We start from the raw sequence: 24,961 nt of genomic DNA, 5'->3' as shown, positions 1-24,961 counted from the left end.
TCAGTCAGCTGTTATCCCTCTGTTGGTAACACATGTTACGATTTAACATTGAAACATGTTGCGCGAGCTTTCGCTTCCCCTCATTTCTGAGCTTTTAGGGGGAAAAGTTCCCCTCGTTACGAATTTTATTTTCGAAATTTCCTTTTTAATAATTAATTATTATTTCATAGTTAAATTACTTCACCGAGATCATGAATTATCGTGGTTCATTCATCTGTAAATATATATGATTTTTTTTCGGAGCGTACCCCTTTGAGCTTTTTGTTGGACATCTCGGCCCCTCTTTTGATATAACAGATGGGAGGAAGCCTTGCTTTCGTTGCGTTTCCTAAAACCGGTTTCCTCGCACACCAGTTGCGCATTTATTATGCATGGAATCGTGTGGCATGCCACTTCTTCCTGTTGCTTCGCTGTTTGTGTGCCAAGTGCTTGTGACTTGAAGCTCGGAGCTTGGAACTTGGCTCCGTGCCTGGCCAGCCAGCCAGCCAGCCAGAGTTCTCCGCGCCTCGCTCGCCTTTCGGCCCGATTGCGATCAGTTTCTGTTGCCTTTTCTCTTTCTGTTTTTGTCTTCGGCTGGCTCGTTAAACCTTGGCCTTGAGGCCCTTAAATGGCGCGCTATCGTCGAAATAAACAAACGAAAAAATGCGAAAAAACGAGTAAGAAAATTATTGCAGTGGCAGTTGCCAAACTGGCTTACACAGCTTCTCTTCTTTTTGCACTCTGGCTAAGGATACAGTTCTCTTGTGAAAACAAGGGCGACTTAAATAAATAAGACAAAGGAATTACATTATGTATTCTATTCTGTAATGTTTTCGTCTCAGAAAGTGGCTTAATTTTTGGGTTTAATGTGAAACAACAAGATACAATAGCTGGTCCCCTTTCCTTTTTTTTTTATTCTGGAAAGGATTGATATGCAAGTGTATTTCGCATTCGACATTCTACATTTTTCATCCCCCTCCCTTCTCGGCGTGATGGAGGCTCATTATCTATCCGCCGACTTCTTCGTTCGACTGTCGGTTCTGGCATGAAATCAAAATCGCGGCTTGGCCTTCGCTTTCATTGTCTGTCTACTGGTTTGGCTTCTTATACTTCTGCTGCCTCTTTTGCTGGCGCGGCTTTAAGCCAAGCTGAAGCCTTTGTGGCCATTTTCTCTGGTTCGTTTTTGATTTCATTCAAATTCATTGTTTGGCGCTGGCAAAAGTTTTCTTGAACATTGCAGCTCATTAGCCGTTAGTTTCATTTAAACCAATGCTGAAATGCACTCTCTGCAAACTCAGTACCGTAAGCACAATAAATCACAATTTAAGCGGTGAAACCGAGAGGAGGCAGCCATAGTCTTGGCCATATAATTCCTTCCAATCAGGCTACTCATTCTCCACTGCCGTGTTCTTTCTTGGGTGCAACGCGAAGGTCGCCAAAGGTAAACTCCGCTACAGAAGCAGCGTCTTATTATACTTTCCATTGTTGGCTCGGCTCCTTGCCACTGTCTCTATCTGCCTGCATTGCTCCTCTTGCACCTTCTTGATTTCAGTTACCAAATTATATTCCGCAACGACTTCTATACGCAGCTTTAATGCTCTTAGATAAGGTATACAGTTTTCGTGTTAGGTCGAAAGTTATGCTTATATTTTTAATGCTAATTAAATTATAAAATTAATAAGATTACTATAACCTATTTGATTAATGGCTTCTAAAAAAACTGTAATGCTCTGTACACAAAATCAAGGGAAAATATATTGGTATTTCGAATAGATAAGAGGGCATACAATTAGTTTTGTATAGAGTAACTTCTGGTACTTATAAATCATACTTTGTCTAAATGTTTCTGGCTTAACTGTTCGGTACCTTGTTTGTGTAAATTTAAATTAAAATAGCTTAAAACCTCTTTTTCTGAGTTTCCTTTACTTAACCCTGCTTTACTGCTTTTTATGACTATAAGCGGAGTTAAGCCTGAACTTACCTTAGTTCTCTTTATTTATCTAAGGCTAACTTACTCTGCTGAGTTGCGAGTCATTGTCTATTTATTTGCTGGAGGCTTTTGTTGAAATATCCCCATTGTAGTTAATATAACAAACAACAAAAGAATGAAAAATCGTTTGAAGCGTATCTAACATGGTATCAGTGGCATCCTTTTGAAGGACTCTCCAGTGGTTAATCCAAATCTGCTTAGGCAGCTTTCAGCGCTATTCATTCGGTCTGCAGTTCACACTTGGCTCAAATTAGGCATGTAACAAGTTTCCTTTTGATGGCTGTCCCAAAAAATATGGCAATTGGAGAATGAGGGAGTGGAAAGAAATACTTTTGTCAAGTGGCAAACATAATGCTTTTCGGCCAAATCACGCTAATGAAAAGCCCGGGCGACATCAATACCCGTGAGTCGGGAATCAGGACTCAGGAAAGGACGACGCAAGTGGTGAGGTAAATAAACTTAAAAAGTGCCACTCGATGTGGGTGGTGCTATATCGGGTGAGTGGTCATTCAGTCAGTCAGTCAGTGTGCCAGGATATGCCAAGTAGTTGTCGCCCACGCCTGAATTCCTTTTGGCCTCCTTGGGTTGGGTGGGTTGTTTCTCGGCCCAATCCGCTTATGGGGCATGGCTTGTTGTTGTCCTTATTGGTTGTAAGTGGTTACAATGAGATTATGCTTCATTACGCGGCCGGGCCAGGACTTTCCGACTCTCCTCCGCGCCTGGGACTCGTTGGCAAATCATAACGAGCTCTCTGCGCGCCATTAGCGTCGCGCTGGCTGGCGATAATAGCTGGAGCACTTGGGCTAATGGACGACGTGGCTGCCCTGCTTCGATTGATGCAATTGCAAAATGCTTTCCATCCTTTTTTTCGCCACACCCACACTCGCATCCAGGCGCTGGAATCTCAGATATGCAGTCTGCTAAAATCCTCAGACTTTGCTGCTCACGGTCATGATGATGATGAAGCTGTTGTGGTGGCCGATGCAATGGTGGTTGCCCTCCCCATTTATCCGACTCTCTGAATCCGCCTCATGATTCCACCGATTCTCCGCCACAGCGCTGCGAAATGCCTGTCGATGCCAAAGTTGCCAAACTTGTTTCATTTGCGGTCCAAATATAATTGCGACTGTGTTGAAACTTCACTCTTCGCTTGCTTTATATGCACTGGTAAAATGGATACAAAATATTGGTGTAATAATGGCATAGCTATGTTCGCTTATGGGTAGCACTAGAAAATTGGAAAATAAAATATGGGAGTTTTAGCATCAAATTAAACCATTTATTATTAATAATTCAATGACTAAGATGTGTTAGGCTATTGGTATTTTTTTCTGTGCACCTTCTCTGCTCACCGCCTTTTACACCGACTTGCTCCTTTGGCTGTTGCTGCATTTAAGCCTTTTTGGCTGGAATTTCGTTATTGAAAATGTTTCACTACAGCCGTGATATAGGGCTCCCATGGAGACTGCAATGGTTTTGGCTTGGTGTGGAAATCGAATCCCGATTCCGAATCAGATCTGAATTTGCTTTGGGTCAAGGGTGCGTCAATAAGAGAAATGAGGTTACAATAAAGAAACATTTATTTTGAGGGTGTGCTGCGGGCGTTTAAATAAGAACGAGAGTATGAGAACATTTTAATGGGGCTGCAAATCAGCTTGGAGTAATATTTGTGGCTAAGACGACAAAGTTCATGGCCAAAAGCCAGCAGCAGCATGCAACTTGCTTGCCCCTCTTGGAAACTTCATGTTGCATGCTCCACTGAACTGAAGAACAGATTAGAGAATTTGGGAAGGGGCTAGCACTTGACTGGCAATTATCTTGTTGATGCCATGACGAGATCGAATGGGAGCTGGGAGGTGCGCAAGAAATAGCAACAATAAAAGGGAAAATGCGAGAAAGATCGCTACATGAGTTATGTTCTCCAGGGAATTTTGCCACTCAATTTGCATTTCCCCAGCAGCCATTTCTGGGCACCATAAATTTTTGTTAAATAAACCAAACGCCAGCCTTGGTTCACTATAATTCTATTGCCATCTGTTGGGGGGGACAGATATATCTGGTAGGCAAAATGAGGGCGGGCCAGCTCAAAGGCGACACATACCAGCGGCGACTTATGGCCACAGGCAGCAGTGGAAAGAATGCCGTGAGCCAAGTTTAGCTCTGGAGGAAGCCTAGGGGGAAGGCACTCACAACTTGCATCCGTCTCTGTCTACAGCTGCATCCCCTTCCCTATCCATGTTGCATGCAATTCTACCATTTCTGCCATTTGTGCACTCGGAAAAAACTATCTTAATCTCAAAATCGTGCTCTGTTTAACAATATCGGATCATAAAGTTTTCTTCTCATATTTAGTTGTGTACATATTTTCTATCAGTGCATAAGAACAAGCAGTCAACCGAGGGCCAGAAACGGCTAGAGAATACTAGCAAAAACAGAAGCAAGAGATACTACTGACTATAAGAAATATTCGAGTGAATTAAAATGTGGCAAGTTGACTGTTTCGTGCATTTTGTTGTTGGTTCGCTGGCTGGCTCCATGTTGCCTTCTTTCCCTCCTGTCACTATTCTCTGGGTGGGTCCCCAGATTCGCTTGGCTTCATTTGCCGGGCTGAAGCTGCAACTTTAGGTTGGTCTTGGACTGGGACCTCGCATTAGACTGGGGCTAGGAAATGCTGTTACCGCATATTTCTTTCCAAAAACATTAAACTTGCAGCTGTGTGTCGTCTTCGGCTCGAAACGTTTTTGGCAGGTTTGGTTTTTACCCTATATCGTTGAGCGTGTTTCGCTCTATTTTCGCTCTTAAAGCGTTACATGAGGGCAAACGTTTCACATGTGATATTAGGGTTGCAAGGAGATCGAGAAAAGTTCCCTCCAGGGTATTCAAAGCTTCGACTACCCTCGCACATTTCCGATGGTCTGCCAGTGCAGTCCTGGTCCGCCAGCTTGTTGCACTTGAATTGCCAAGTCAACGGGACTGGGAGCTGACTTTCTTGGCTGCTTCTTCTCTAGCTTTGGCTCTAAGCCCTCTTGTGGCTGTTGGTTGTTGGCCATTCGTAGCTTGGTTCTGGCTTCTATTCCCGGCTCAGCGACAACGCAACCGAGATTGAGATTCATTGCCTGTTGCATGCCTGAGCCGTTCGACTAACTGCTGCCTCCCCGCCTGGCCAACGTGATGGCGACTGGGCTAGTAGAATTATGCGACTGCATCGGACCTACACACATAAATAAGCGGACCTAGCCACATACTTTACGTATGTATGTTTGTGACTTGTGTCTGGAGTGGCATGTCGTTGTTGCAAGCTTTACGTAGACAGCAACTGCAATCGTTGCGGCTTTGTTTGTGTTTGACTCCGGTGCGATGGCTGTACTTGGACAACTTGTTGCTGCAACAATGTTGCCGGAAAGTAGTCTGTGGGGGAACCCCCGCCTACCCGATTATCAGATTGTTCAGCCAATTGAGCAGAGTTTTATGTAAAGCGTGCTATACCTTTTTCGGCAACCAATTTTTACGGCTTAATCAATATTTAAGCTTGAAATTTATTTTTTGTTGCCCTGGCTTGCGTTGCTTATGCTCACTGCAGGTAAGCTGTGTTTTACATTTCTTTTATGTTTTTGTTTTTTAGCAACCTATAACGACATTGGGCTGATATGGGCTAATACCGGGTGCTGTTCAAGGGACCGGGGGCGAAAACGAAGCCAAATCATTTGAGAGCCCGGCTTAGATTGGTGCGCATATTGTTTTATATGTGCCCCACGACCCCCAGACTTCCCCCTATCATCCCTGCCGCTACAAAGAGTACACTGACAGAATCCGAACAATAATGTAAAATTGCACATTGCAGCAATAGCTTTTTTTGTTAAACCGGCCATGTTTCCAAAAGTTGTGAAGACACACAAAATTAAAATAAAAGTTACCAATGAAAACAAACTTAGCTAAAATTTTAGTTGGAACCAATTTTCAGAAAACCTATAACAGCAAGATTTCTAAAATACAAAACGTAAAAGAATCATCTAATTTTTAGGCAGTGCATAGCCATGAAAGTTGCCAGCAAATTGCGCGTAAATCCCATAAACCGTTTACAACTACAACAGCTCTCATCGGCGTCATCGATGACGATGCTGATGCCCATGTTGTTGTTATGACCCCTCTTGTTGCTGTAGCCACAACTGCCGCCTGCAACAATAACAAAGCAATTTTTATGCACACCGACATTGGCTCGTCGTCGGTTTTAACGCTCCTTTGAAAGTATTATTTCCATTGAGGGGAATGATGAGCACCCGAACCAACCAGCTGACAAAGCTAAAACCTTCGTTTTGGTTTACGGACTAGCGGGACTAAACTTTCTTTTTAAAAAAAAATTCAAAAATTACTGTAAATTTTATTTTATTTTTATTAGTTAAAACTCATAGTGAGAGGTTCTCCCCCTTCATTCCCCCATAAAATAAATCCCTCTTTTCCGGCTGGCAGAAAGTGTAGGTGTAATCCCAATTTCGATAAGGGTGTTTTATGTGTACGTTAATTGAGGGATTTAAATTTTAGGACTTCGAGATCGAAATACAAAATTTTTATTTATTATTTACTTATTGATTAAAAGCAAAGGCATATTCTCGTATTTTAAGAATTCAAAGTGTTTTTCTTCCATTTTTGTTTTTCTTATTTTTAAGGGTTCCATTTTATGCTCTTCTTATGTTCGATTTTTAGGTAATTCCAATGGCTTACAACTGGGAACCCAAAACTGCACATCTCTTAACCTTAGTATATAGATTCCGATTTTGACGTGGGATACCTCTATGAGTTCGTGTTTCAATTCTCGAATAATCTGCATTCAAATTTCTCTATTTAGCAAATGTCCAAATTTAAACCCATTTTCATGTTCAGTTTTTCTGTATTCCCAATGGTTTTCAGTAAGGGAACCCTAAACTGCACTTCTGGATTCGATTGCTGGAGTAATTTGGACCCGATTTTGACGCGGGATACCTCTATCAGTTCGTGTTTCAATTCTCGAATAATCTGCATTCAAATTTCTCTATTTAGCAAAGGTCCAAATTTTAACCCATTTTCATGTTCAGTTGTCTGTATTCCCAATGGTTTTCAGTAAGGGAACCCTAAACTGCACTTTTGGATTCGATAGCTAGAGTAATTTTGACCCGATTTTGACGTGGGATACCTCTATGAGTTCGTGTTTCAATTCCCGAATAATCTGCATTCAAATTTCTCTATTTAGCAAAGGTCAAAATTTTAACCCATTTTCATGTTCAGTTTTTCTGTATTCCCAATGGTTTTCAGTAAGGGAACCTAAATTGGACTTCTGGATTCGATACCTAGAGTAATTTTGAACCGATTTTGACGCGGGATACCTCTATGAGTTCATGTTTCAATTCCCAAATAAGCTGCATTCAAATTTCTCTATTTAGCAAAGGTCCAAATTTTAACCCATTTTCATGTTCAGTTTTTCTGTATTCCCAATGGTTTTCAGTAAACCCTAAACTGCACTTCTGGATTCGATTGCTGGAGTAATTTGGACCCGATTTTGACGTGGGATACCTCTATGAGTTCGTGTTTCAATTCCCAAATAAGCTGCATTCAAATTTCTCTATTTAGCAAAGGTCCAAATTTTAACCCATTTTCATGTTCAGCTTTTCTGTATTCCCAATGGTTTTCAGTAAGGGAACCTAAACTGGACTTCTGGATTCGATACCTAGAGTAATTTTGAACCGATTTTGACGCGGGATACCTCTATGAGTTCGTGTTTCAATTTCCAAATAAGCTGCATTCAAATTTCTCTATTTAGCAAAGGTCAAAATTTTAACCCATTTTCATGTTCAGTTTTTCTGTATTCCCAATGGTTTTCAGTAAGGGAACCTAAACTGGACTTCTGGATTCGATACCTAGAGTAATTTTGAACCGATTTTGACGCAGGATACCTTTATGAGTTCGTGTTTCAATTCCCAAATAAGCTGCATTCAAATTTCTCTATTTAGCAAAGGTCAAAATTTTAACCCATTTTCATGTTCAGTTTTTCTGTATTCCCAATGGTTTTCAGTAAGGGAACCTAAACTGGACTTCTGGATTCGATACCTAGAGTAATTTTGAACCGATTTTGACGCGGGATACCTCTATGAGTTCGTGTTTCAATTCCCAAATAAGCTGCATTCAAATTTCTCTATTTAGCAAAGGTCCAAATTTTAACCCATTTTCATGTTCAGTTTTTCTGTATTCCCAATGGTTTTCAGTAAGGGAACCTAAACTGGACTTCTGGATTCGATACCTAGAGTAATTTTGAACCGATTTTGACGCAGGATACCTTTATGAGTTCGTGTTTCAATTCCCAAATAAGCTGCATTCAAATTTCTCTATTTAGCAAAGGTCCAAATTTTAACCCATTTTCATGTTCAGTTTTTCTGTATTCCCAATGGTTTTCAGTAAGGAAACCCTAAACTGCACTTCTGGATTCGATTGCTGGAGTAATTTGGACCCGATTTTGACGTGGGATACCTCTATGAGTTCGTGTTTCAATTCCCAAATAAGCTGCATTCAAATTTCTCTATTTAGCAAAGGTCCAAATTTTAACCCATTTTCATGTTCAGTTTTTCTGTATTCCCAATGGTTTTCAGTAAGGGAACCTAAACTGGACTTCTGGATTCGATACCTAGAGTAATTTTGAACCGATTTTGACGCGGGATACCTCTATGAGTTCGTGTTTCAATTCCCAAATAAGCTGCATTCAAATTTCTCTATTTAGCAAAGGTCAAAATTTTAACCCATTTTCATGTTCAGTTTTTCTGTATTCCCAATGGTTTTCAGTAAGGGAACCTAAACTGGACTTCTGGATTCGATACCTAGAGTAATTTTGAACCGATTTTGACGCAGGATACCTTTATGAGTTCGTGTTTCAATTCCCAAATAAGCTGCATTCAAATTTCTCTATTTAGCAAAGGTCAAAATTTTAACCCATTTTCATGTTCAGTTTTTCTGTATTCCCAATGGTTTTCAGTAAGGGAACCTAAACTGGACTTCTGGATTCGATACCTAGAGTAATTTTGAACCGATTTTGACGCGGGATACCTCTATGAGTTCGTGTTTCAATTCCCAAATAAGCTGCATTCAAATTTCTCTATTTAGCAAAGGTCCAAATTTTAACCCATTTTCATGTTCAGTTTTTCTGTATTCCCAATGGTTTTCAGTAAGGGAACCTAAACTGGACTTCTGGATTCGATACCTAGAGTAATTTTGAACCGATTTTGACGCAGGATACCTTTATGAGTTCGTGTTTCAATTCCCAAATAAGCTGCATTCAAATTTCTCTATTTAGCAAAGGTCCAAATTTTAACCCATTTTCATGTTCAGTTTTTCTGTATTCCCAATGGTTTTCAGTAAGGAAACCCTAAACTGCACTTCTGGATTCGATTGCTGGAGTAATTTGGACCCGATTTTGACGTGGGATACCTCTATGAGTTCGTGTTTCAATTCCCAAATAAGCTGCATTCAAATTTCTCTATTTAGCAAAGGTCCAAATTTTAACCCATTTTCATGTTCAGTTTTTCTGTATTCCCAATGGTTTTCAGTAAGGGAACCTAAACTGGACTTCTGGATTCGATACCTAGAGTAATTTTGAACCGATTTTGACGCGGGATACCTCTATGAGTTCGTGTTTCAATTCCCAAATAAGCTGCATTCAAATTTCTCTATTTAGCAAAGGTCCAAATTTTAACCCATTTTCATGTTCAGTTTTTCTGTATTCCCAATGGTTTTCAGTAGGGGAACCTAAACTGGACTTCTGGATTCGATACCTAGAGTAATTTTGAACCGATTTTGACGCAGGATACCTTTATGAGTTCGTGTTTCAATTCCCAAATAAGCTGCATTTAAATTTCTCTATTTAGCAAAGGTCCAAATTTTAACCCATTTTCATGTTCAGTTTTTCTGTATTCCCAATGGTTTTCAGTAAGGGAACCTAAACTGGACTTCTGGATTCGATACCTAGAGTAATTTTGAACCGATTTTGACGCGGGATACCTCTATGAGTTCGTGTTTCAATTCCCAAATAAGCTGCATTCAAATTTCTCTATTTAGCAAAGGTCCAAATTTTAACCCATTTTCATGTTCAGTTTTTCTGTATTCCCAATGGTTTTCAGTAAGGAAACCCTAAACGGCACTTCTGGATTCGATTGCTGGAGTAATTTGGACCCGATTTTGACGTGGGATACCTCTATGAGTTCGTGTTTCAATTCCCAAATAAGCTGCATTCAAATTTCTCTATTTAGCAAAGGTCCAAATTTTAACCCATTTTCATGTTCAGTTTTTCTGTATTCCCAATGGTTTTCAGTAAGGGAACCTAAACTGGACTTCTGGATTCGATACCTAGAGTAATTTTGAACCGATTTTGACGCGGGATACCTCTATGAGTTCGTGTTTCAATTCCCAAATAAGCTGCATTCAAATTTCTCTATTTAGCAAAGGTCCAAATTTTAACCCATTTTCATGTTCAGTTTTTCTGTATTCCCAATGGTTTTCAGTAAACCCTAAACTGCACTTCTGGATTCGATTGCTGGAGTAATTTGGACCCGATTTTGACGTGGGATACCTCTATGAGTTCGTGTTTCAATTCCCAAATAAGCTGCATTCAAATTTCTCTATTTAGCAAAGGTCCAAATTTTAACCCATTTTCATGTTCAGCTTTTCTGTATTCCCAATGGTTTTCAGTAAGGGAACCTAAACTGGACTTCTGGATTCGATACCTAGAGTAATTTTGAACCGATTTTGACGCGGGATACCTTTATGAGTTCGTGTTTCAATTCCCAAATAAGCTGCATTCAAATTTCTCTATTTAGCAAAGGTCCAAATTTTAACCCATTTTCATGTTCAGTTTTTCTGTATTCCCAATGGTTTTCAGTAAGGAAACCTAAACTGGACTTCTGGATTCGATACCTAGAGTAATTTTGAACCGATTTTGACGCGGGATACCTTTATGAGTTCGTGTTTCAATTCTCGAATAAGCTGCATTCAAGTTTCTCTATTTAGCGAAGGTCAAAATTTTATCCCATTTTCATGTTTAGTTTTTCTGTATTCCCAATGGTTTTCAGTAAGGGAACCCTAAACTGCACTTCTGGATTCGATAGCTGGAGTAATTTGGACCCGATTTTGACGTGGGATGCATCTATGAGTTCGTGTTTCAATTCTTGAATAAGCTGCATTTAAATATCTCTATTTATCAAGGGTCCACATTTTAACCCATTTTTATGTTCAGTTGTTCTGTATTTCCAATGGTTTTCAGTAAGGAAACCCTAAACTGCACTTCTGGATTCGATACCTAGAGTAATTTTGAACCGATTTTGACGCGGGATACCTCTATGAGTTCATGTTTCAATTCCCAAATAAGCTGCATTCAAATTTCTCTATTTAGCAAAGGTCCAAATTTTAACCCATTTTCATGTTCAGTTTTTCTGTATTCCCAATGGTTTTCAGTAAGGAAACCCTAAACTGCACTTCTGGATTCGATTGCTGGAGTAATTTGGACCCGATTTTGACGTGGGATACCTCTATGAGTTCGTGTTTCAATTCCCAAATAAGCTGCATTCAAATTTCTCTATTTAGCAAAGGTCAAAATTTTAACCCATTTTCATGTTCAGTTTTTCTGTATTCCCAATGGTTTTCAGTAAGGGAACCTAAACTGGACTTCTGGATTCGATACCTAGAGTAATTTTGAACCGATTTTGACGCAGGATACCTTTATGAGTTCGTGTTTCAATTCCCAAATAAGCTGCATTCAAATTTCTCTATTTAGCAAAGGTCCAAATTTTAACCCATTTTCATGTTCAGTTTTTCTGTATTCCCAATGGTTTTCAGTAAGGGAACCTAAACTGCACTTCTGGATTCGATTGCTGGAGTAATTTGGACCCGATTTTGACGTGGGATACCTCTATGAGTTCGTGTTTCAATTCCCAAATAAGCTGCATTCAAATTTCTCTATTTAGCAAAGGTCCAAATTTTAACCCATTTTCATGTTCAGTTTTTCTGTATTCCCAATGGTTTTCAGTAAGGGAACCTAAACTGGACTTCTGGATTCGATACCTAGAGTAATTTTGAACCGATTTTGACGCGGGATACCTCTATGAGTTCGTGTTTCAATTCCCAAATAAGCTGCATTCAAATTTCTCTATTTAGCAAAGGTCAAAATTTTAACCCATTTTCATGTTCAGTTTTTCTGTATTCCCAATGGTTTTCAGTAAGGGAACCTAAACTGGACTTCTGGATTCGATACCTAGAGTAATTTTGAACCGATTTTGACGCAGGATACCTTTATGAGTTCGTGTTTCAATTCCCAAATAAGCTGCATTCAAATTTCTCTATTTAGCAAAGGTCCAAATTTTAACCCATTTTCATGTTCAGTTTTTCTGTATTCCCAATGGTTTTCAGTAAGGGAACCTAAACTGGACTTCTGGATTCGATACCTAGAGTAATTTTGAACCGATTTTGACGCGGGATACCTCTATGAGTTCGTGTTTCAATTCCCAAATAAGCTGCATTCAAATTTCTCTATTTAGCAAAGGTCCAAATTTTAACCCATTTTCATGTTCAGTTTTTCTGTATTCCCAATGGTTTTCAGTAAGGAAACCCTAAACTGCACTTCTGGATTCGATTGCTGGAGTAATTTGGACCCGATTTTGACGAGGGATGCCTCTATGAGTTCGTGTTTCAATTCCCAAATAAGCTGCATTCAAATTTCTCTATTTAGCAAAGGTCCAAATTTTAACCCATTTTCATGTTCAGTTTTTCTGTATTCCCAATGGTTTTCAGTAAGGAAACCTAAACTGGACTTCTGGATTCGATACCTAGAGTAATTTTGAACCGATTTTGACGCGGGAAACCTTTATGAGTTCGTGTTTCAATTCTCGAATAAGCTGCATTCAAGTTTCTCTATTTAGCGAAGGTCAAAATTTTATCCCATTTTCATGTTTAGTTTTTCTGTATTCCCAATGGTTTTCAGTAAGGGAACCCTAAACTGCACTTCTGGATTCGATAGCTGGAGTAATTTGGACCCGATTTTGACGTGGGATGCATCTATGAGTTCGTGTTTCAATTCTTGAATAAGCTGCATTTAAATATCTCTATTTATCAAGGGTCCACATTTTAACCCATTTTTATGTTCAGTTGTTCTGTATTTCCAATGGTTTTCAGTAAGGAAACCCTAAACTGCACTTCTGGATTCGATACCTAGAGTAATTTTGAACCGATTTTGACGCGGGATACCTCTATGAGTTCGTGTTTCAATTCCCAAATAAGCTGCATTCAAATTTCTCTATTTAGCAAAGGTCCAAATTTTAACCCATTTTCATGTTCAGTTTTTCTGTATTCCCAATGGTTTTCAGTAAGGAAACCCTAAACTGCACTTCTGGATTCGATTGCTGGAGTAATTTGGACCCGATTTTGACGTGGGATACCTCTATGAGTTCGTGTTTCAATTCCCAAATAAGCTGCATTCAAATTTCTCTATTTAGCAAAGGTCCAAATTTTAACCCATTTTCATGTTCAGCTTTTCTGTATTCCCAATGGTTTTCAGTAAGGGAACCTAAACTGGACTTCTGGATTCGATACCTAGAGTAATTTTGAACCGATTTTGACGCGGGATACCTTTATGAGTTCGTGTTTCAATTCCCAAATAAGCTGCATTCAAATTTCTCTATTTAGCAAAGGTCCAAATTTTAACCCATTTTCATGTTCAGTTTTTCTGTATTCCCAATGGTTTTCAGTAAGGAAACCTAAACTGGACTTCTGGATTCGATACCTAGAGTAATTTTGAACCGATTTTGACGCGGGATACCTTTATGAGTTCGTGTTTCAATTCTCGAATAAGCTGCATTCAAGTTTCTCTATTTAGCGAAGGTCAAAATTTTATCCCATTTTCATGTTTAGTTTTTCTGTATTCCCAATGGTTTTCAGTAAGGGAACCCTAAACTGCACTTCTGGATTCGATAGCTGGAGTAATTTGGACCCGATTTTGACGTGGGATGCATCTATGAGTTCGTGTTTCAATTCTTGAATAAGCTGCATTTAAATATCTCTATTTATCAAGGGTCCACATTTTAACCCATTTTTATGTTCAGTTGTTCTGTATTTCCAATGGTTTTCAGTAAGGAAACCCTAAACTGCACTTCTGGATTCGATACCTAGAGTAATTTTGAACCGATTTTGACGCAGGATACCTTTATGAGTTCGTGTTTCAATTCCCAAATAAGCTGCATTCAAATTTCTCTATTTAGCAAAGGTCCAAATTTTAACCCATTTTCATGTTCAGTTTTTCTGTATTCCCAATGGTTTTCAGTAAGGAAACCCTAAACTGCACTTCTGGATTCGAGTGCTGGAGTAATTTGGACCCGATTTTGACGTGGGATACCTCTATGAGTTCGTGTTTCAATTCCCAAATAAGCTGCATTCAAATTTCTCTATTTAGCAAAGGTCCAAATTTTAACCCATTTTCATGTTCAGTTTTTCTGTATTCCCAATGGTTTTCAGTAAGGGAACCTAAACTGGACTTCTGGATTCGATACCTAGAGTAATTTTGAACCGATTTTGACGCGGGATACCTCTATGAGTTCGTGTTTCAATTCCCAAATAAGCTGCATTCAAATTTCTCTATTTAGCAAAGGTCAAAATTTTAACCCATTTTCATGTTCAGTTTTTCTGTATTCCCAATGGTTTTCAGTAAGGGAACCTAAACTGGACTTCTGGATTCGATACCTAGAGTAATTTTGAACCGATTTTGACGCAGGATACCTTTATGAGTTCGTGTTTCAATTCCCAAATAAGCTGCATTCAAATTTCTCTATTTAGCAAAGGTCCAAATTTTAACCCATTTTCATGTTCAGTTTTTCTGTATTCCCAATGGTTTTCAGTAAGGGAACCTAAACTGGACTTCTGGATTCGATACCTAGAGTAATTTTGAACCGATTTTGACGCGGGATACCTCTATGAGTTCGTGTTTCAATTCCCAAATAAGCTGCATTCAAATTTCTCTATTTAGCAAAGGTCCAAATTTTAACCCATTTTCATGTTCAGTTTTTCTGTATTCCCAATGGTTTTCAGTAAGGAAACCCTAAACGGCACTTCTGGATTCGATTGCTGGAGTAATTTGGACCCGATTTTGACGTGGGATACCTCTATGAGTTCGTGTTTCAATTCCCAAATAAGCTGCACTCAAATTTCTCTATTTAGCAAAGGTCCAAATTTTAACCCATTTTCATGTTCAGTTTTTCTGTATTCCCAATGGTTTTCAGTAAGGGAACCTAAACTGGACTTCTGGATTCGATACCTAGAGTAATTTGGACCCGATTTTGACGTGGGATACCTCTATGAGTTCGTGTTTCAATTCCCAAATAAGCTGCATTCAAATTTCTCTATTTAGCAAAGGTCCAAATTTTAACCCATTTTCATGTTCAGTTTTTCTGTATTCCCAATGGTTTTCAGTAAGGGAACCTAAACTGGACTTCTGGATTCGATACCTAGAGTAATTTTGAACCGATTTTGACGCGGGATACCTCTATGAGTTCGTGTTTCAAAGGTCCAAATTTTAACCCATTTTCATGTTCAGTTTTTCTGTATTCCCAATGGTTTTCAGTAAGGAAACCCTAAACTGCACTTCTGGATTCGATTGCTGGAGTAATTTGGACCCGATTTTGACGTGGGATACCTCTATGAGTTCGTGTTTCAATTCCCAAATAAGCTGCATTCAAATTTCTCTATTTAGCAAAGGTCAAAATTTTAACCCATTTTCATGTTCAGTTTTTCTGTATTCCCAATGGTTTTCAGTAAGGGAACCTAAACTGGACTTCTGGATTCGATACCTAGAGTAATTTTGAACCGATTTTGACGCGGGATACCTCTATGAGTTCGTGTTTCAAAGGTCCAAATTTTAACCCATTTTCATGTTCAGTTTTTCTGTATTCCCAATGGTTTTCAGTAAGGAAACCCTAAACTGCACTTCTGGATTCGATTGCTGGAGTAATTTGGACCCGATTTTGACGTGGGATACCTCTATGAGTTCGTGTTTCAATTCCCAAATAAGCTGCATTCAAATTTCTCTATTTAGCAAAGGTCCAAATTTTAACCCATTTTCATGTTCAGCTTTTCTGTATTCCCAATGGTTTTCAGTAAGGGAACCTAAACTGGACTTCTGGATTCGATACCTAGAGTAATTTTGAACCGATTTTGACGCGGGATACCTTTATGAGTTCGTGTTTCAATTCCCAAATAAGCTGCATTCAAATTTCTCTATTTAGCAAAGGTCCAAATTTTAACCCATTTTCATGTTCAGTTTTTCTGTATTCCCAATGGTTTTCAGTAAGGAAACCTAAACTGGACTTCTGGATTCGATACCTAGAGTAATTTTGAACCGATTTTGACGCGGGATACCTTTATGAGTTCGTGTTTCAATTCTCGAATAAGCTGCATTCAAGTTTCTCTATTTAGCGAAGGTCAAAATTTTATCCCATTTTCATGTTTAGTTTTTCTGTATTCCCAATGGTTTTCAGTAAGGGAACCCTAAACTGCACTTCTGGATTCGATAGCTGGAGTAATTTGGACCCGATTTTGACGTGGGATGCATCTATGAGTTCGTGTTTCAATTCTTGAATAAGCTGCATTTAAATATCTCTATTTATCAAGGGTCCACATTTTAACCCATTTTTATGTTCAGTTGTTCTGTATTTCCAATGGTTTTCAGTAAGGAAACCCTAAACTGCACTTCTGGATTCGATACCTAGAGTAATTTTGAACCGATTTTGACGCAGGATACCTTTATGAGTTCGTGTTTCAATTCCCAAATAAGCTGCATTCAAATTTCTCTATTTAGCAAAGGTCCAAATTTTAACCCATTTTCATGTTCAGTTTTTCTGTATTCCCAATGGTTTTCAGTAAGGAAACCCTAAACTGCACTTCTGGATTCGATTGCTGGAGTAATTTGGACCCGATTTTGACGTGGGATACCTCTATGAGTTCGTGTTTCAATTCCCAAATAAGCTGCATTCAAATTTCTCTATTTAGCAAAGGTCCAAATTTTAACCCATTTTCATGTTCAGTTTTTCTGTATTCCCAATGGTTTTCAGTAAGGGAACCTAAACTGGACTTCTGGATTCGATACCTAGAGTAATTTTGAACCGATTTTGACGCGGGATACCTCTATGAGTTCGTGTTTCAATTCCCAAATAAGCTGCATTCAAATTTCTCTATTTAGCAAAGGTCAAAATTTTAACCCATTTTCATGTTCAGTTTTTCTGTATTCCCAATGGTTTTCAGTAAGGGAACCTAAACTGGACTTCTGGATTCGATACCTAGAGTAATTTTGAACCGATTTTGACGCAGGATACCTTTATGAGTTCGTGTTTCAATTCCCAAATAAGCTGCATTCAAATTTCTCTATTTAGCAAAGGTCCAAATTTTAACCCATTTTCATGTTCAGTTTTTCTGTATTCCCAATGGTTTTCAGTAAGGGAACCTAAACTGGACTTCTGGATTCGATACCTAGAGTAATTTTGAACCGATTTTGACGCGGGATACCTCTATGAGTTCGTGTTTCAATTCCCAAATAAGCTGCATTCAAATTTCTCTATTTAGCAAAGGTCCAAATTTTAACCCATTTTCATGTTCAGTTTTTCTGTATTCCCAATGGTTTTCAGTAAGGAAACCCTAAACGGCACTTCTGGATTCGATTGCTGGAGTAATTTGGACCCGATTTTGACGTGGGATACCTCTATGAGTTCGTGTTTCAATTCCCAAATAAGCTGCACTCAAATTTCTCTATTTAGCAAAGGTCCAAATTTTAACCCATTTTCATGTTCAGTTTTTCTGTATTCCCAATGGTTTTCAGTAAGGGAACCTAAACTGGACTTCTGGATTCGATACCTAGAGTAATTTGGACCCGATTTTGACGTGGGATACCTCTATGAGTTCGTGTTTCAATTCCCAAATAAGCTGCATTCAAATTTCTCTATTTAGCAAAGGTCCAAATTTTAACCCATTTTCATGTTCAGTTTTTCTGTATTCCCAATGGTTTTCAGTAAGGGAACCTAAACTGGACTTCTGGATTCGATACCTAGAGTAATTTTGAACCGATTTTGACGTGGGATACCTTTATGAGTTCGTGTTTCAATTCCCAAATAAGCTGCATTCAAATTTCTCTATTTAGCAAAGGTCCAAATTTTAACCCATTTTCATGTTCAGTTTTTCTGTATTCCCAATGGTTTTCAGTAAGGGAACCTAAACTGCACTTCTGGATTCGATAGCTGGAGTAATTTGGACCCGATTTTGACGTGGGATACCTCTATGAGTTCGTGTTTCAATTCCCAAATAAGCTGCATTCAAATTTCTCTATTTGGCAAAGGTCCAAATTTTAACCCATTTTCATGTTCAGGTGTTCTGTATTTCCAATGGTTTTCAGTAAGGGAACCCTAAACTGCACTTCTGGATTCGATACCTAGAGTAATTTTGACCCGATTTTGACGTGGGATACCTCTATGAGTTCGTGTTTCAATTCTCGAATAACCTGCATTTATTTAGCGAAGGTCCAAATTTTAACCCATTTTCATGTTAATTTTTTTATGGTATTTCCAATGGTTTTCAGTAAGGGAACCCTAAACTGCTTTTCTGGACTCGATAGCTATAGTAATTTCATATGTTTAAATTTTTGAATAATCTGCATTTAAATTTCTATATTAACGAAGGTTTTTTTGTTAACTTTGTAGTTTTCTCGATGATTTAGTAAGGGACAACTTTTCTTTCACAACAGAAAGCTCTGAAAAGGCTTTCGCTTAACAGCTTTGACTTCCCCTTAGAATACTGTAAGTAAATCTACCCCTTACAACAAATTTGGCTCGGGTTATCCCCCTCATTTTGGGGGTGAGACACCCACAGTCCCACCCCGCCGAAGCACACACACCTACGCATAATTTGCACCTTGGCGTCATGCGCTCTGCCGGCGTTCGGAGTCACCGTCGGCTGGTAGCGTCCGCAAGTTCAGTCGGCTTTTCCGTTCGCTTTCGCTTCGTCAGCCTTGGCCGAGCTTCGCTTTTCCGAACTTCGGCATTTTCCGCTGCGTTTTTGGGGGGTGGCATTTGCTCACCTGAAACCGAGCGAGCTTCGGTTGCGTGGGGGTGTGTGTGCCACCCCCTTTATGCCACATTTCCGAAGCAGGTGTAACAATTATTATTTTCTCGTTGATTTTGCTGCCGTCGTTTCGGTTTTTTTTGCTGCTATCGTAGCTGTCTGCCTCTCGCTCGCACCCTCGGCCCTTTCGCTTGCTCCTCTGGCTTTTGGGTGGCGCACACGCATGGCGCATGCATTTGCTGTCTCACGTGGGAGTGCTTGTTTGTGTGCGTGTGACCTGCCCGTGTGTGTGTGTGCCAGTAATGTTACTGCAACAATTGCGATTACAAGAGCAACAACCAAAAAGAGGGGAGCCTGGGCGGCATCCTTCGGGCAGTGGCCACGAGTTGTCCCCTCCGGTTCCGATCCTCGAAAGTCTTATACGGATTGGCTTGAGTTCATACAAGTTAAAATATAAGAGATCATTGTGCCCCGCTGAAAATAATGACTTGATAATTGCGCACCTGAAAAAACCACTGAGAGGAAGAAAAATAATAAGTCCATCAGCAGGTAGCAAACCAACGGATGAGAGCGCGAGAGAACGGCCAAACAGGAGAAGGCCCAAAAGGTGTGCTACTGATGACTCGTTTTCCCTTCGCATTTTTTCGGAGTCGTCGCTGCCAAGAGGAGAAATGCTGCCCACGACGAGCGATTCCCGCAGCGTTTCGTGGTCGCTCGACTCGGCCGAGTTCGTTCTTTGAGCCCGAGTCCGGTTCTTGGGCCCACTGTTGCTTTATTTTGGTTAACACGCGTCGCCGCTCTGCCGCTGCCTCTGCCAGCGCAGCAGCAACAGATTCAATCCCGGCAGCGACTGCGACGCGGCAGTGGCAGAGGCAGAGGCAGCGGCAGAGGCATCGGCGTCCGACTCCGAAACAAAAAGGTATATTACCTTAGAATGCCAGTCGTTCTTACTTCAGTCTTCGTACAGTCTTTGCTTTAACCCGTTCCAACTCTGTCCGCCGCTCAGCTCGTTGGCTCTCTATAGGAATCGAATCGAATCACCTAGTATAACAGCAGCAGTAGCATCGTTTCGCCGTACCATCGTAGCATCGTAGCATCGTATCATCGGGTCGGTAGCCCGTGTTCTTCCCTGGTTCCGTGCAGTTCAGTTCAGCCGTCATCGAAAGTTGGCGTCGCAGTCGCAGTTGCCGTCGCCGTCAGCGCCCAAAACCAACCACCGCCACACACCTCCGCCAACGCCAGCGACATCCTCTCCACCACCGCTTGTAGCAACATCAGCAGCAGCAGCAGGAGCCAGAACGCCAGAACACCAGAACAGCAGAACAGAACACTCTCTCACACACTCCACTCACTCACGAATTTCAATATCCAAATCAAAGTCGGGTTCAAATCGAAAACAGCCGCAACAGCAGCAACAACGCCTCGCAAGCAGCACGCGGATAATGATAAAAAGAAAATAACACGCGCAGTTCGCATCCAGTGCCCGACTTGAACAGATCACATCAGTCCAGATCCAGATCCAGATCCAGACCCAGACCCAGTCCCGAGAATATTGTAATCGAAGCTTCTCAGTTCTCCGTTTGAAAAGTAAAATCGAATCGACTTCCGGCTTCGTGGTGTTTTCACTTTTTGCGCGTGTGAATCAAATTTAAAGGCCCATCCGAAAACTCGACTCTATTTTTCACTTCCCAGTGTCTCTATCGCACCTTGCGCTCTCTGAAATGTAAGAAGAAAAGAAGTAAAAACAGCAAGAACACAACAGAATATAATATTTTGTGCTCAAAAGTAATAATTTAACAATAAGCGAAGACCGATTAAAGCGGGCCCGAGTTGCTGGCAAAAGTTCGTTGCTCGCGAGCCGCTCTCCAGTTCTTGGCCGATGATATTCCTATAGGCCTTGGCAACAACAAGTTCTGAGCCATCATCAGTCTCTGCGGCTCTCGCTCCTGTTCACTGCGTTTAAGCCGCACATAGGCGAAGAAATTTCAGAGCCGGCAAAACCAAGAGCCCTGCCAACAAAGAAACACGTTTTTGTGTTTGCGGGCCCACAAAAAAAGAAAAAAAAAACACAAAAAATAATAAAAACGAAAATAAAGGAAAAACAACACGAAACGAGAACCGAAAAAGAAAGACGAAAAAACAAAATAGCAGGCAAAACGCAGACGTAGTCTTCCTCAGCTAACTCCGAGTCGAGTCGACTTCTGGCCATAAAACCTTATGGCCCGCGTTCCAATAGGCCGCACACAGACAGCCGGCGTAGACGTAGACTCTTGGCCACTTGTCGCTGCCGCTGTTGGCGTACTAAGTACGCATCCAAATAATTCCCGTAGTTTATTTTTATTGTTGTAATTACACGTCGGCGGAGAGCGAGGGAGACGGCGCTCGGCCCACGCGGCGATTCACGGGCTTGAACTCTCTTCTGGCTTCTTACCTGTTTTTGCAGCGGGCCAAAGTGTGACTCAACAACAAGAACAACGGCGGCACAACAAACCGGTAAAGCTAAAGAAATTTCGTGCGTGTTAATCAGAATCTGGGGAGAGAGGAACACAGGGGCTTTCGCTGGCCTCTCTGGCCCAAACGTGTTTTTTCACAACTCTCAAAAAGAATAATAAAGAATGTCTCGCAAAAATGTTAAATTATTTACACACTTGAAGCGCACAGAAGAGCACAAAATATTTGAAATCGCGAAATATTCCATGATTTTTTTTGCCTTTGTTCCAGAGCCATAATTACAAGATCCGCAACAGCAGCAATAAAACCTAACAAAAAATTGATTGAAAATAAAATCAAGAGAATCCACCAAAAAATAATAAAAACTTCACTTCTCATCCAACTTCAACGACTCTGACTCGACACTTAATTGGTAATAAGAGCAAATTTTTATTAAATATTCATGCCCATTGTGTCTCGTTTTTTTGTTTCTTATTTTGTGCAAAGCTATTATTCGTTTTTTAATTGATACTCACTTCATATGCTTTATTTCTCGTTTTTTGGAGCTTCACGTTTGGCTTTGAATTGGCAAGAAAATATGCGAATGTAAAAATTCAAAATCTTATTCCATTTATTTATTTGAATTTGATTTTATTACCCAACCATTTGCCTCACAAGAAAATAATCACACGAATTCTGTCATCTCTTGACCGCATTTAGAAACCGATATAGAAATGCCTGACAAGTCCCAGCATAAATGAAATAAATCCAGAGCTAAAGGCAACAAAACTCCAAACGAACTCCCTGGTATTTTTCTAAGCCCCAACCGATCCCCCTCCAAACCCGACCCGCCCAAAAACCCATCAGCCATCAAAGCACTACCGAGCAGAATCCATTAAAAACCAAATCTGAAGAAAACAAAATAACAACAAACTAAAACCATACAGAAAGGCACAAAACAAGAAACAGACAAAAAGTGGTGAATTGTTGCTAAATCAAAAGAATTTCAGTCGGTACAGAACAGTATTTTAAATTATATATACGGACTAAGTGTAATCGAAGATTTGCAAAAGATATTTACAAAAACAAGATCCTGTTGAGACATACACAAAGAATTGTGAATTTTATAGAAATTTATATATCAATATATATATCTATATATTTGTATGTTCTGTTGTTAATTTTGAGCGTAATTTAAAGCGGCATTTGCACGCTGACAAGTGTAGGGGGAAAATCAATTAAAAAGGTGACCACGCAGGGCAATTTAGCAAGAACCAGAAAAAGTAAAGGTGATAGCCAGAAAGGTCAAACATAACGCCGACAGAGAAGCGAAGAATGCAAAGGTTGTTAAATTGAAAAATAAGTATAAATATTTACAAGGAGAGAAATAAACCCGTTAAATAGAAACATATCAGCATCAAAGTACGGCAAGCAATCAATTAGAAGGCAAGCGAAAGCGGCCGCGGAAAATGAGAAAAATCAAACAGAAGTAGAAGGAATATATGTATAAGTATTGATGCTACTAAACAATCAAACCAATCCTCAGATTACCCTGCAAATAAAGCAAGTAGCAAGAATAGCGAAATCCCTGTCTTTGCACACTGACGAAATATCGGTTGTAGAAAGGCGTTGGCAAAGTCAATTTGTAATTCGTAAGCAAGCAACGTCAATCAGAGACCCACTCAATCTCAATCACTCTCGATCGACATTTTCATGTAACCACAGCCAGACTTTCCTAGCTTTGTCTCTAGCATACAGTAAGGGGTTAACAATTTAAAGGGAATAGGGTTAAAGTGGGATCGCCGGGTCTAATCAATGCCTCGATCGACAAGAAATCGCGTTTTGACAATCACACGAAATTAGCGTATTTCATATACACATCAGATATATCGCCCTCGCGCGTAATATAGGGTTTATATACATCTTCTCTACAGCATATATTTATAAAAAACTTTTGCTAGCCTTGGCACTTTACAGGTCTTAAATCGAACCTCTATTCTATGACAATCTCTAAGACAACCACTCTGCTCTAGAAATCTTCGAGGCTTAAAACAATTAAAGCGGTCTATACAATCTACAATCTTGCAATCAATCAGAACTTTAAACAATCTTCAAACGGTTTTCAAATCTCTAAACACATATTTATACACGTCTAAACTATTAGCCAAACACAGTAGTGATATATTAAAATACTAACATTTTTAAGAAATATTTTAAAATACGCTCAAAATCAGATTAAACGTAGGAGTCATAGAACTAAACTTGTTAGCCGTTTTCTTGTCCATCGACTAAGTGTAGCAACAATTTGCGTAAAGCTTTACGTCACACAATTGGCATAGCTGACATCGAAATCTTACTCAATTGGCATTATATTATAACAGTAAGCAGAGCTCATATATTCACCAAAACACGCAAATCAACAAACCCTGTGCAATTTCCCCAACAACCAAACCCGTCAAGAAAATACCGACAAAAACCGAAAATCTAAAACTCAAAACGCGCCAAGCAGTATAAACTCTCTAAAAACAACCAAGTGCTAAAACCGAAGCTGAGGAAATTTTAATCAACATTTGTTGCCAATAAAACTGTCATCATTGCCGCGTTAACAGAAACCACGGCGTCAGCAGCGATTGCAGCGCTCAGTATCAGCAGCAGCTCTCAAGCGTCGCTAGCCGCCAACGTCCCCGTCACGCCCACACCCACCACGCCCACACCGCCGCCCACTTCGTCAGTGGCAGGAGCAGCAGCTGCGGTAAAAAGCGAGATCGTTGCATCCGATTCGGCCGACTCCTCCCCTATACAAGATTTAATAATGGTAAGCGCCGCCCAGAATCCGATCCTAATCAAATTACCAAATCCGCACTCGAAAGCAAAGAAATGCGAAAAATTAGAACCGCTAATTTAACACCCGAAAATAAGAAAACGAATCCGAAATCGGAGTCAAGAACTCTGTATGTCTCGATCGAAGAATATGCCATGACTACTTATTAACTAAAGATATATATGAAACTTGTACAGTTTACTATGCAAAAAGCCAACTATATTACTAAACTTATTTTTTGGTTACCTCTTTCTGCCATAATAAATCTATACAGCTAACCTTATATAACTTAACTGAACTATCAACTACGTATTGGACAGTTTCAAAAGTTTTTAATGTCAATGAGGGAGATTGTATTGACTTTATTTATAAGTTGTATATTTTATTTTAAGTTTATTGATGGCCTCGGTTTCGGAACTAGATTTACTTTTAATGATCATTTTACACCTTCCCCTGCGGACGTGTATATAGTTTATTTTTAGATTGTGTTACCAACCGCCATTGACATTAAAATTTAATTAAACTAAGTTGATGCTCGACTCATGATTTGGCCACAAAAACTTTCACGTCCTCTTCACTTAAGCTGTTCCTCTCAGTGGCCAAGTTTTGAGCGGGTCTAGATCCGTTGAAACTGTCAAAATCTT

General features: G+C 39.9%; 1 protein-coding gene across 3 annotated transcripts in view; it reads left to right on the top strand.

Annotated features, from left to right (window-relative positions):
* The window catches only part of LOC108023859 (polypyrimidine tract-binding protein 1), a 140,197-nt gene that overhangs the window by 39,176 nt on the left and 76,060 nt on the right, over positions 1-24,961 (top strand). For 2 of the 3 annotated variants that reach the window (XM_050889128.1, XM_050889127.1), the window contains exons 1-3: positions 20,022-20,789; positions 21,788-21,929; positions 23,878-24,311. The exons of the other annotated variant lie outside the window; for it this stretch is intronic. Coding sequence is in view for 1 of the 2 variants with exons in the window: in XM_050889127.1 (XP_050745084.1) it covers positions 24,309-24,311 (3 nt within the window). In the remaining variant the exon portion in view is untranslated. Of the gene's footprint in view, positions 1-20,021; positions 20,790-21,787; positions 21,930-23,877; positions 24,312-24,961 lie in introns of those variants that run through there. 3 annotated transcript variants of the gene reach the window in all.

This window comes from Drosophila biarmipes, chromosome 3R, assembly GCF_025231255.1.
Source record: "Drosophila biarmipes strain raj3 chromosome 3R, RU_DBia_V1.1, whole genome shotgun sequence".
NCBI lineage: Eukaryota > Metazoa > Arthropoda > Insecta > Diptera > Drosophilidae > Drosophila > Drosophila biarmipes.
This window is presented reverse-complemented; position numbering and strand designations above follow the sequence as displayed.